Raw genomic sequence first — 12,301 nt, forward strand, 5'->3', positions numbered from 1 at the left:
CGAGCACAGCGTGGCACGGGAGCACCGGTGCCTTTGGCTCAGCGAGGAGGGGAGAGGTGCCAGCTGTGCAGGGCCCGTGCTGGGCAGAGGTGGTGCCCAACAGGTTCTTTGCGGGGAAGGCCAGTGCCAAGGGAAGTGGCACAATCCTGCTTATCTTGGCACCCGTAATCTGCTGCTGACCCGCTCCTGCAGCATGAGGCAAGGGCGCAGTGCACCACTCAGGGCAGCTCCAGGGCTGGGGGCAGGAGACAGGCTCTGCAAGTCTGGACGAATGCAATGTGTGTGTCTGCACATGCTCGACCTGTGCTGCCTGCACTTGCCCAGAGCCACCTGCCCGGGCAGTGGCAGAGTCAATGAGCACCCATGGGTGGGAAGGTCCAGCCTGGGATCCTGACTCCTTCTGCGCTGCTGCTCTTTGACTCTTCCCAGAGCAAGTGTGCTGCTAATTCCCTCCATCTCTCCACAGTATCAACAGTCCCCTCTGGGCTGGGCCATTGGCAGGCAGGCGGCAGCAGGCAGCTGGAGAGCTGTGAGAAGCAGTGGCATATCTCCCTTGCATCTGTGCTCCCAACATATCCAGCAGAAGGTGTGGCTGGGCTGTGCACTCCTGACTCCCGGCTCTTCTGCTCCATCTGTTCCTGGTGGGCAAATCAGAGGCTTGGCGTGATGGGGATGCCCTGAGCCCTCACCTCAGGAGCTTCAGGCCTGGATGCTGGTGCTGCTCCTCCCAGACGATGAGGCTGATACTCTGGAGAAGCCCTCTCTTGCCCCCTGTTCGCCAAGTGCCTGAGCTGGTGGCCAGTTGGGACCTGCGCTTCACCCTCTGGGTCTTGAGCTTCGCCTCGGCAGTTGTACAGATGGAGGGCCAAGTCTACTCGCCAACAGTCAACACGCGCTATGGGAAGTTACGGGGGGTGCGTGTGCCACTGCCCAGTGAGATCCTGGGGCCCGTGGACCAGTACCTGGGGGTGCCTTATGCGGCGCCCCCCATCGGGGAGAAGAGGTTCATGCCCCCTGAGCCACCACCATCCTGGTCGGGCATCAGAAATGCTACCCACTTTTCACCGGTCTGCCCCCAGAACATCCACAACGCTGTTCCTGAGATCATGCTGCCCATCTGGTTTACGTCCAATTTGGATATCGTGGCTACGTACATCCAGGACCCCAACGAGGACTGTCTGTACCTCAACATCTACATCCCCACGGAGGATGGTGAGTCCCTGCCGGGGTGCCCGCAGGAGGGCGGGGCAGGGGGCCCTCTACCCCTCCCCAGCAGTGGTTGGTCTCACCTAGGTGTTGTGTTTGAAGCATGTGGTTGTGGACCCTGCAGCATGCTGTCTGTTTGTGGAAAGCTTTCTCTGGCCACGCAGCTCGCCCTCTTGCCCTCAGCTGCCATCTCTGTCTCGTGAGCTCCTGTTTCTTCACACCTCCTGGTCCCTCCCCTTCACCTCCATGGCATCGTCACGGGTTCCTCTCTTGTGTTGCTAAATCTGAATCCGACTCTCTGACCGCAGATCCACAGAGCGACAAGCTGGTTTGTGCTCCCCAGGCGCCGAATGCCAGGTTCTGTCTTGAGTTGGTTCGGGTTCGTTCTTCCTTCCCCCTTCCCTCCCTCCCCAGGTCCATGTGCTAGTTGTGGGCGTGGGCTGCAGCTGGGAGGAACACTCTGCCTCTTCCTGGGGAGATGCTCCAGCAAGAAAGGGACCACAGAGCCCTTTTCTGGGCCCTGGTTCTGGGAGGTTGGGGGCACCAGCAGGTGCATCACTTGGCTGCCCCCGTCCACCAGCAGGACGGCAGCAGAGCAATGAGCCTGGGGTGCTGGGGATCTGCAGGGCATGGTTCCATTGGGGTGAGGCTGAGCAGTGCGGGGTGAGGCTGAGTGGTGCTGGGTGCCTCCTTGTCTAACCTTTTCCTTTGTAGGGGATCCCACCTGAACTGTAAGTAGTCAGTAGAGGAGGCAGTGCCTGCCCATGCGCCCATGCCAGCCTCACTGCAATGGGAACACCCTTCAGTGGGCCAGAAGGGACCCACAGCATGCTGTGCGTGGCAGAGCAGCCTGGCAGGCCAGTGGCTTCTCCCAGGCCAGCTGTCCCTGGGGCCCTTGGCCACAGGAAGAATCATGCCTTCCTTCCCACCCAGCACGGCTGACCCAGAGTTTTCCTCCCACAGCGACGCTCCCTCCCCACGGTCCCAGGGATGGTGGGAGGGTGGCAGCGTGGTTGTGATTGCATGCCCACTCCTGCCAGTGGAGCCTCCTGTTATTTTGTAGTCTTTTATTCATTTTACAGTAAAACGGATTTCCAAGGAATGCACCCGAAAGCCCAACAAGAAAATTTGTAGGAAAGGAGGTATGTAGCAAACCGACCAGCAGAGAGGCACAGAGAGGAAAGAGAGAAAATGAGAGAGTGAGAGGGTGCCTGGCTGGCACCTGGCCCATGGCATGCTCCTCCAGCACCTCTCTGTATTGCCATGCAGACCTCGAGCCCTCCAAGCAGCCAGCGCTGATGCCCCCCACTTCCTGCTTGGAGGAGCCTCACAGATTCTCTGGCCACCTCTGCTCCCCAGCTGGAGGAGCTGGGACTGGTGCTGGCTGGGAGCACAAGTCTGGGATCAGGTGGGAGAAGGATGCTCAGGTGGCTCCAGGCCTTTCACAACAGCTTCTCCTGGGCTGAACCCATGCTTCTACCTTCATCCCACTGGCACCAGCAGCCGTCCAGCCCCTAGGTGTAAAGGGGAGCCTCTGATGACGGGTAGCACTTAAATGCACCCATCCCTTAGGGATGCATCCGCGATTGGGGGTGTATGGACCATCTTGGGGAAGCACCTGTGAGATAGGGAACTGCAGCTCATCCTGGGCTGAGGTCTTTCCCCACTGCATCCCTGATCATTTTGCATTCAAAGCTCCTCAGTTAAACGCATAAAACCCTCTCCTGGTTTTGTAAACACTGCCATACTCTACCCCAGCCTGTAGTCCTGCCTAGGCTGCTCCCTGCAGTTTGCATTCCCATGCCTCTGCCAGTGAGGATCTGCTCTCCAACTCCTAGCACAGGATCCTCCCTGAGCCTCAGCTGCCCCCTGGGTGGCACCTCCAGTTCAGACACGTTTCCATTTTGCCTTGCCTCCATCCCTAGGGCAGCACAGGGCTCATCCTTCTTCAGTTTGGGGCTGCACTGCCCCCCTTACCCAAAGTAATCCTGTGTTCCCATCCAGTGCCGTGGGCCAAGGAGTGGTGACATGCAAATGGGAGCTGGCTCAGCCCCTTGATGGACACGATGCTTTGCCTGTTCCAGCACGTGGTCCCCTTGCAGGCAGGGAGAGCCCGGGCTGCTCTGTGCATCTCAAAGTTGGATGTGTGGGCAGTCGGGCAGCCAAGCTCTTCTGAAAGGCTCACTGCAGGGACGGGGTGTCTGGCAGGCCAGGGCTGCCATCCTGGGCATCCTGCAGCAGCAGGGTCCCTCCATCATGGCCTCCATCTCCCTGCACCCCTGGGGCTGACAGGTCTGTGCAGCTGATCTTGGAGGTTTGGGGAGCGTTTTCCTTCCAGCCATTTCCCCTGATTCTGTTGTTGGGTTTCTTTGCTTTGCTTTTCCTGTTGCTGTCCTGGCTATTCATACACCATCTCTCTGAGTGCCAAGACTGCCCCTGAAAGGGCTGGCGCATTAGGGAGTCTCTGCACACTGTCTCCGGAGCCGGCTGTGCCAACAATCACCAGCCACTTCAAAGCGCTTCCTCTCCCAGCCCCCCCACCGGCTGCTGGGGCTGGTGGATCCCCACCACCTCCAGCCCCATGGCCAGGGCTAGGGAAGCAGGGTCTGGGTTATGGCTGGAGAAGTAAGACAATATAAGGCATAGCAAAATACCTTGGGCGTGCTCAGCTCCTGGTGCCTGCTGCCCCCACTGGGCTCTGCTGACTCACAAGACTGGTGGATCCCTAGTGCCAGCTATTTGGGCATCCGTGACGTGCTGTGAATTAAAGCACCCAGACGCTGGTGCTGCTCTTTGCTTCCGGCCATGGCTCTGGTGGCCATGGGCTTGAATTAATTGAGTCACTTACGATGAGACATGGAGGCTCCCTCACCTCCTGGCATGTATCCTGGGATAGAAATGCTTGGAGTGAGGACGATGTACCTGCTGATTTCCTTGGGCTGTGTATCATTTGAACATTGGCTTGTTCTGGAATATTCTTGATTATTATTTCTAAGGCTACATACTAACAGTGAATAAACTTTCCTCTCCAGACCAGGCAACTGTGCAATATTTTGGTGGTCCAAAACACCTCGGCTCCCACCTTACTGGAGTTTTCACGATTTCTGCCACCCAGAAGTTCAATGTATTTCATAGCAGCCAAAGGACTAAAAATTTATCAGAATTTTTCCCTGGGACAGAAGAATTGTCCTATTTCCCTGCCCAGTTACCCACAAGAATTTCCTACATGCCAGTCTCCTCCGTAGACCTTGGTCCCTTCTCTAGGAGCAAGGCCGGGCAGCAGTGCTTTGAGAACAATTGGCCGTGCACAGCGCCGGGGGGAGCTGACAGCCCTGAGGCGCAGGGGAAGCTCGGGTTTTGCTGTGCACACACGGTACAATACCGATGTGCAAAATGAAGCTCTGCCCTTTCCTTTGTGCTGCCAACACTTCCAGCCTGTGCTTGGCTGTGGTGAGCGCTGGGATGCTTTCTGCTTCTCTTCACCACCAGTCTGGGCAGGCCTTGCTGCGGACTATGAGGAGGTGGATGTCATTTTTCGAGGGGAAAATTGTGGCTGTTCTGCATATAGCAGCCCTCCCCACTTTTTACTGTCAACTGCCCTAATCTCTTTGGTTGGGGCTGTGTAGAGTCTGTGATGCAGTGGACATGTATGTGCCAGTCCAGCATCTTGCTCTGCTGTGCAAAAGTGGCTGGAGCTCCCAGCAGCTCCTGGGCTTCAGATGCATTTCAGCTGCTCTGCAGGAAAAGCGTTGTGCCTTCTCTCCAAGAAGCAAACTTGTCCGAGTACTGGCTGAAGCTTCCCTACGTCTGCATGACTTCAGCAGTGCTCCCTTGATGGTAGGCTTCTCGCCAGCCTCCTGCGAAGCCTGCTGTTTTGCAGAGCTGGCTGGGAGCAGACCACTGCCCTGGTGCTCCGCTTGTGCTCTGAGGAGTAATTTGCAAAGGTGAGGGTAGGTGTTTGTGCTGGTGGAGGCAGCAGAGCATGAGCAGATGCAGTGCTTTCATGGAGTCTGCTCAAGGATGGAGACCTGCATGACGCAGGGACAAGGGGTGCTGAGCAGCACCAAGGTGCACTGCAGTCTTGGAGCAGGGGCTGATGGCTGGCGGGGCCACCCAACACAGGTCGCAGCGTTGCCGCCTGTGCCTGTGGAGTTGTGCAGCAGCTGGTTCAATGGCTGTCGTCAGTCCTGGCCCCATTCCTTGTAACTCCTGGAGAGGCACCCGAGCCAGCGTGGCCACTAGCACGGGTCCCTCTGGGTGCATGTGGCCATCGGATAGGGCAGTACTGCTGTGGACTCCTGTTCCCTGCAGATCACAGCTGCTGTGCGGGAGCGGGTGCCCCAGGGAGCTTGCACTGAGGAGGAGGTGCTGGGGCTGCCTGCAACCTCCCTGAGCAGACATTTGAATCTGGAAAGGTGTCGGCTCTGTCTCCTTCTCTTATCCACACCATGCTGAGTGCAAATGCTCCAAGGACTGAGGCTCCCCACCCTCCCTTGTCTCCATTTGTGCTGGTGTCAGTGCTATTTGCATGGTTTACTTAAGATAGCATAAATCTGGCGTGGATGCCCCTGTTTCAGGGAAAGTGATTTTATTTTTTACTGAACTTCAGCATAAATCTTCCTAGAGCCTTCAGATAAAAGCATATGTATCCTTCCTATTGGCCTGAACAATGTCACTTCACAGTCAGCTTGAACTGAAGAGACACAACAGTCATTCACACTGGATTACTGGAGGGAGTTTTTGATGGATAAGGAGAGCAAGAGCCATGAGTCCTTTTGTTTTTTCCAGCTGTGAATCCACAAGCTTAAACCTATCCCTGTGAGAGTAGCTGTTGCACGCCTCTGCATGGTGGTCTTTGCCGGTGTGAAGAAGGGTCTCCTGGGATGGGTGTCCTTGAACATGGCAATAACTAGTGGAGGGAGCTAATGGAGCAAGGTGCAAGGGATGGGTGAGGGGAAAGAAGCTGTAACTGCTTTTATGAGCTGGGAGCATGGGTGGGTTGACGTGAAGGTGAACAGCATAGAGAGAAGCAAAAAGCCCAGGTGGTCACAGGAGCCTGTGTTCACTGTAATCCCAGCCACCCTGACATCTTCCTGCTGCTGCTGAGGAAGGCTCACGCTATGCATCTGCCATGCAGAAATACCACTGCTGTTTCCCCGCCCCCTGGCCTGCGTTACTGCGCTCCGGCTTTGCTTAGCTTCCCAGTGCTGCTTTTTACCATCCCTTCTGTAGTGTGGGAAGCTCAGGTTGTTTTAGCCTTGTACCAGCCATCCCCGAGCTCTGGGGCAGCGGTCTCCAGCCAGGTCCCTCCCTGCTCAGCCAGGGAAGTTGCTCAGATTGCAGGGGTGTTGTTCACTGCCCTCTCTGACAACTCCTCGCAGCTGGTTCCTCCATCTCTGCCTTTGTCCCCTGAAGGAGACTAGGCTGGAGGGCTGCAGCCTGGCCAGTCTGGGGCTTTCACAGCACCAGGGCCCTCGGCAGAGAAAAGGGATCTCCAGCTGCCTGTGATCAGCTTCCCAGTTCTGGAGCACGGTGCAGATGAAGGCTTGCTGCCTGTGTCTTCATTAGAGAAAAATCCCTATCCCTGAGCAGTACCGAGGAGGCTGGTGCATAGCACCAGTTAGCAAATATTGCATGAGCGCTTCATCTTTTAAGTGCTTTCTGGGCTTGCATCTCTTCCTAATGAAGACGCAGTAGGTCAAGCTTGCAGCCTGCTGCAGACAGGCTGGGCAGCCACACACGCCCAACCAAGTGTGCAGCTGGCCGAGGGGCTGGGGAGGGAGCATGCGGGAAGGATGAAGCAGGAAGGGGGAATAATGGGACCGGGGTGCTGGGCAAGAGGTAGCAGGGATGGGGGTGGCATTGACTGAAAACAGAATGGTGTGAGGAGCTCAGGGGATGGCTGGGTGGTGAAGCAGAAGGAAAGGAGGCAGGGCTGGAACATGGAGCAGGTAGGCTGAGAGGTGAACTCCAACTCGGAGAAAATCAGGGCAGCTCTGGAGACAGCCAGAGACGGCCCTGGGCGGGAGCAACTCTGGAGACAGATGTGAGCAGGAGCAGTCTACCTCACCTCATCCTGGCAGTGTGTCTCACCTGCCCTTAAACGCTTTCCCAGGCCACCTCTTTTAGTGCTTTCCTGCCTCTTTTGGCAGGAAGGTTTTCTTCTTGTCCAGCTTCAACTTACCTCTCGGGCTGCCTGTGCTCTGCACATCACAGAGGGAGTTGCTCTTCCACCTCACCACCTCGCAGAGGCCTTTCATGTGTAGAGATGCTGCTGTAGTTCCCATCATTCCTCTGCTCCCAGGATTCGCATGACCCTGCCTCCTGAAAACTTTACTTCCATGCTGAATTTTTCTAGACTTCTCATCATTACTTCTCTGGAATTTCTCCAGCACACTGTGGCTGTCGGAGGTGTTGTGCAAGCCTCTTGCTCTAACGGAGCTGTCCCCAGCCATTTCAGACCTCTCACTCCCCCATCAAAAATTCTTTTTACATTCAAATGCGGTCCCCTTCCATGCTGTCCTCTCTGTTATCTGCCACCCCTGTCACCTGTGGGATCCCACTCACAGAGTGACATTGAGGAGGACTCGCCAATTTTGTCTTCCCAGGACGTTTTGTGCTCTTCTTGTTGTAGTTTCATCCATCTGTTGCTGGTGGGAGCCTTGCTGGAGGCCGTGCAAAACCTTTGCTGTGGTGATGACAGGGCTAGTTGGTGATAGCAGCAGGGCCCAAGGATCAGCTGGGTGCTCACGGGACCTCAGAACCCTGCACGTCTGGGCGAGGTCGCTGAGCAGCTCAGGCACAATGCAGGGAGTTCTGCCCAGGAAAAACCCTGCTGTCACCCCTGAGGTCACCAGCACCTGGGGAAATTTTTTACTGCAGGCAATAGGGAGCAGAGGAAAGCAGGCACTGGTCTGCAGCTCTTAAGGGGATAAGGAGAGCACAGCCTCTTCCTGAAATCCAGGGCTGCAGAGCACAGGGATGGCACCACTCAGCTCTGCGCCCGCAAGGGCATGCAGCCTTTTTTCAGCAATGGGGCCTTGGTAGAGATCTGCATCGCATCTGCTCCCTGCCAGCCCACAGGCCACCTCTACCGTCTCACGATGGCTGCACGCAGCTTGGCAAGTGCATGCTGCCCACAACAGCATCCCCCAGCACTGGGCTGGGGCTGCTGGCCTGGCCCATCCACCAGCACTATGGATTTGCTAAGGGCCATGCAAAAACTAGGAGGCATTCAGGATGTTACAGAAAACAATATTTTTAGGGTTCTGCCTCGGTCAGGGGAAGCTGTTTGGTGCTTCTGCAATCCTCAGTGAACCATGCAACTAGTCTTTTAAGAAGGGAGTTGGTACAGGACAGAGCTGTACCGGTGCTCAGGGAAGCACCCTCACAACGGCTCCCTGCAGCTGGCTGCGGCGGTCTCGTGCTGCAGCACTGGTGGTTTGTGGCATAGCCATGCCAGGCACAGCAAGGGGCCACGCGCTGCGTGAGGATGACGGGTAGGACCCCAGCTGGTGGATGGTGGCCACCCAGGGCAACCCTTCGCATGGGCTCTGATGGTGGCAGGGGACGCTTGTCCCCAGGGGCACTGGGCCTGGGAGCAGGGCTCCTGCTCGCACAGGGGCAGCGGCAGAGGGAGCCTTGCCCCAGCGCAGGCAGCCGAGGGTGCGCAAGCAGGCAAGGGCCAGGCTGAGATGCAGGAGGATCCACAAGTGCTTTGAGAGGCTGATCTGCCTCTAGTGCTGATGATGTCCCAGGCCCACTCTCCTCCCTGACCCCCCAGTGCTCCTCGGGGAGGATCTGGGAATGAGTCCAGGTGAAATGACATCCTGGCAGAGCTCCCGGGGCAGTCCTGACTGCGCTCTGCGCTGCCCTGGCGCTGGGAGAGGTGCAGTGTGAGTAGCCAGCAGTGCTGCACAGGGGCACAGGGGAACAGGCCTGGCCCCGCTGCCTCTGCTATCATGCTATTTTTGAATTCTCTTTTGTTTTTTGTTTTCATTTTGTTTTTATGGTTTGGTTTGGTTTGGTTTCCTTCTGTTTTCCTTTTTGTTCTGTCTCCTCGTGTTTGGTCCCTAGGAGCCAGCGCTAAGAAACAGGGCGAGGACTTAGCGGATAATGACGGTGATGAAGATGAAGGTATTTCTGTGCTCGAGGCTGCCACTGCATGACATGGAAAGCAACTCCATTTGCCACCATCCGGAGGGAGCCCGGCGTGTGTGTGTCTGCCGTGCTGGGCAGCTGCGCAGGGCGGGGGGCAGGCTGGCCGGCTGTGCAGGGCACCCAGGCCCTTCCCCTCCTTGGGACAAGGGGGAGGGGCTCGAGAGGTTTTCTTGATTTAGAATAAGTTTGCTCCTGTTCCGCTGAGGACAGGGAGAAAGTATGGCAGCTTAGGAGGAGCAGAGCCCTTGGGCACCTCGGCCCATTTCACCCTGAGCCTGGTCATACCCCACCTCCAGCCTCATCCCTCCAGAGCTGATGACTTGCTCCTGGGAGCCAGCAACCTCTCCACCCACTGTGGGCACTGCCACCGGGTGGCCATGCCAGCAGGTTGGCACCTGCAGAATATTGGGTTGTGCCCAGGAGACCCCCAGTTCCGCTTGGACATGGTCTCTGTTAACTTCTGTCCTTCTCCACCCAACACAGCCAAGGTCTTGCTTGCAACCGGAGCATCAGCATCAGCCCCCGCTGAGGCAGAGTGAGCAGGCTTTCCAGCAGGTGTGATTCTAGACGTGTGTCAGGGCTAAGCAAGCTGCAGAGCGCACTTCTGAGTAAAACAAGGTTGTTCATATGCAGGGTGTGGAGCCAGTGTGATTAGCTGCAGGGAGGTGAAGAGCAGGCAGGATGAAGTGTCGGCCAGGGTGCAGCCCTAATATGCTGAGGACAGTAAAACCTCACGGAGTGCAGAGTCTAAGGCAGCTTGAGCATGGCCTGGCAGATGGTGTTTAGGATCTGGGAAACAGATGAAAAGCTTTCTCTTTGGCAGTACCAAAAGCCTGTTGTTTTCTCCCACTAACCTGTGCCCCAGGATCTCTTGTACCAGGGTGTAAACTGGCATTCAGCCTAAGTGGCTTGACTGTGCTAAATCCCTGCCTGCAAAAACGAGCTGCAGCGATTAGGAGCCATTTCTTCCCTGGTATGGCTCCACACATCGCTGCCGTTCTGCTGCAAGGCTGTCTCTTTGAATGCCGGAGGGAGCATGTGTCAGGGAGGAGAGGACACAGCACCAATGTTCCTGCCCTTCGCCTTTCTAGCAGGTGGTCCTGGGAAGAGTTGTCCTGCCATAGCTCTGCCACGTGGGCGATGTCTGTCCTAGAGAAGCTACAAGCACTTTTTGCTCGCCAGGTCTGTGTGTTTGCCTGGCTGCCTCCTGGTGATAGGAAAAGAGCTGGCACAGGTTTTGCCATATCCTCACTCTCCTGGAGGGAAAAGGTTTTCCATAGGGAAGGGAAGCCACCCTTAGCCATGCCATGGGCCACAGCTTGAGGTGGGCATGTCCACAGATACCCATCAACCTGCCCATAGCCCACGGCGATGGGCAAGCTGCAGGGAGGAGTGGATGTGGGTTTGGATTCGGTGTGTGCAAGGGAGCAAGCACGTCCACCCTGGGCAGGCATCCCCAGTGAGATGGTGTGCCATGCCCCAGGAGCCTCAGCCTCTCAGGGGCTAGCTGCTGGGACAATGGGGTGCACTGGTGAGGAAAGCAGGCAGTGAGCAGTGGCTGGCTGGGGCAGCTGAGGCTGAGGAGCACCAGCAGGCGATGCCAGCGCATCCAAGCAAGGTGCTGGGTGCAGGTAAGCATGAGGGAGGACAAAGTCCATCAGTGCTGGCTCACCAGCCAGGACATGGCTGGGCACCGCAGGCATGTGGGACCTGGCACGGTCTCCATGACAGGTGTAACCACCTTCTCTATGAAATGCCGGTGAGATGTACCAGGATCTGAGCATGGGTGTTCTCTCGTGCCCAGGCTCAGCTCCATGAGGAATATCAGGCAAGTGGAGCGGAAGGGGCAGGACATCAGCTGAACAGAGCCAGTCGAGAGAGGGAATGTGGCTATTTCCTGTCCCCTAGGCTCCCAAAGTCCTTCTTCCCCAGCTCTCAGGGACCCATTCCTCCTCCTCACTCCATGCCTCATGCCCTGTCCTCATCCAAATGCCATACTCACCTCCCTGACACGCACACGTGCACACATTGTCACTATGTCTGTGTCTGGGCACTGGGGTGCCATGGGTTCACATCCAGGCAGCCAGCAGATTTCTGCCTTCCCAGGGGGTGGGAAGGGAGGGCAGGAGAGTCAGACATTGGAGCACCCACCAGTGTCCCCCTGCCCTCTAGGTCCTGCACACCCCCATCCTTGCCCCCCCGCAATGCCAGCTTCTGGGACTCCTGGAGTCAAGGGCTTGGGTCCAGCCAAAGGCAGGACATAGGGCTGCGTCCCAGGGCTGGACTCCGCAACTCCCCCCCACAATGGAGATGCCGCTGATCTGGCTCTTGCATGTGGCCAGAGCCCAGTTCTGGGGAAGAGCAGCTGGGTCCAGCCAGCATCTCTCCCACATGTTCTGAGACCCCCTAGGGAATAACAGTGTGGGGATGGTGCAGCAGCTGCCACCACTAGAAAAGGGGATGGGGAGGTTGGTTCAGTGTTGGCTGGCTTTGGAGGTCCATGCTGTGGCTCCCAGGAGAGCTCTGGGTTTGGCTCCTAAGCCCCCTGAGCCCCGGGGTTCCTGGCAGCTGGCATTGCCCTCGTCCTTTGTCTGCCTGTTGAGCAGGGTGCTGCAGCTGTTGATGGCATCCCGTGCTTAACCACCTCTCCTTCCAGACATCCGGGACAGCGGGGCCAAGCCGGTGATGGTGTATATCCATGGTGGCTCATACATGGAGGGCACAGGGAACATGATAGACGGCAGCGTCCTGGCCAGCTACGGGAATGTGATTGTCATCACCCTGAACTACCGCGTTGGAGTGCTTGGTACGGGCTGGCCAGCGTGGGCTGTGCTGTCAGCACGGCCAGGCAGTGGGATGAGCTCCAGTGGCCAACCAGGCTTGAACGACCTGGGAAAAAGCGGGGGGCGGGGAGGAGGGGGGGATGTGGCCTGGG

The 12,301-nt window shown here is 57.2% G+C and overlaps 1 protein-coding gene across 3 annotated transcripts in view; it reads left to right on the top strand.

The window, feature by feature from the left end:
* The first annotated feature begins 734 nt into the window (after positions 1-734).
* Positions 735-12,301, top strand: part of NLGN3 (neuroligin 3) — a 21,927-nt gene continuing 10,360 nt past the window's right edge. The window contains exons 1-4 of one of the 3 annotated variants that reach the window (XM_010135130.1): positions 735-1,212; positions 2,289-2,348; positions 9,283-9,342; positions 12,023-12,172. In XM_010135130.1, coding sequence (XP_010133432.1) covers positions 735-1,212; positions 2,289-2,348; positions 9,283-9,342; positions 12,023-12,172 — 748 coding nt within the window. The remainder of the gene's footprint in view (positions 1,213-2,288; positions 2,349-9,282; positions 9,343-12,022; positions 12,173-12,301) is intronic. The other 2 variants (XM_010135131.1, XM_010135132.1) reach the window with 2 other exon arrangements.

Source organism: Buceros rhinoceros, unplaced genomic scaffold (genome assembly GCF_000710305.1).
Source record: "Buceros rhinoceros silvestris isolate BGI_N320 unplaced genomic scaffold, ASM71030v1 scaffold20484, whole genome shotgun sequence".
NCBI classification, from domain to species: domain Eukaryota; kingdom Metazoa; phylum Chordata; class Aves; order Bucerotiformes; family Bucerotidae; genus Buceros; species Buceros rhinoceros.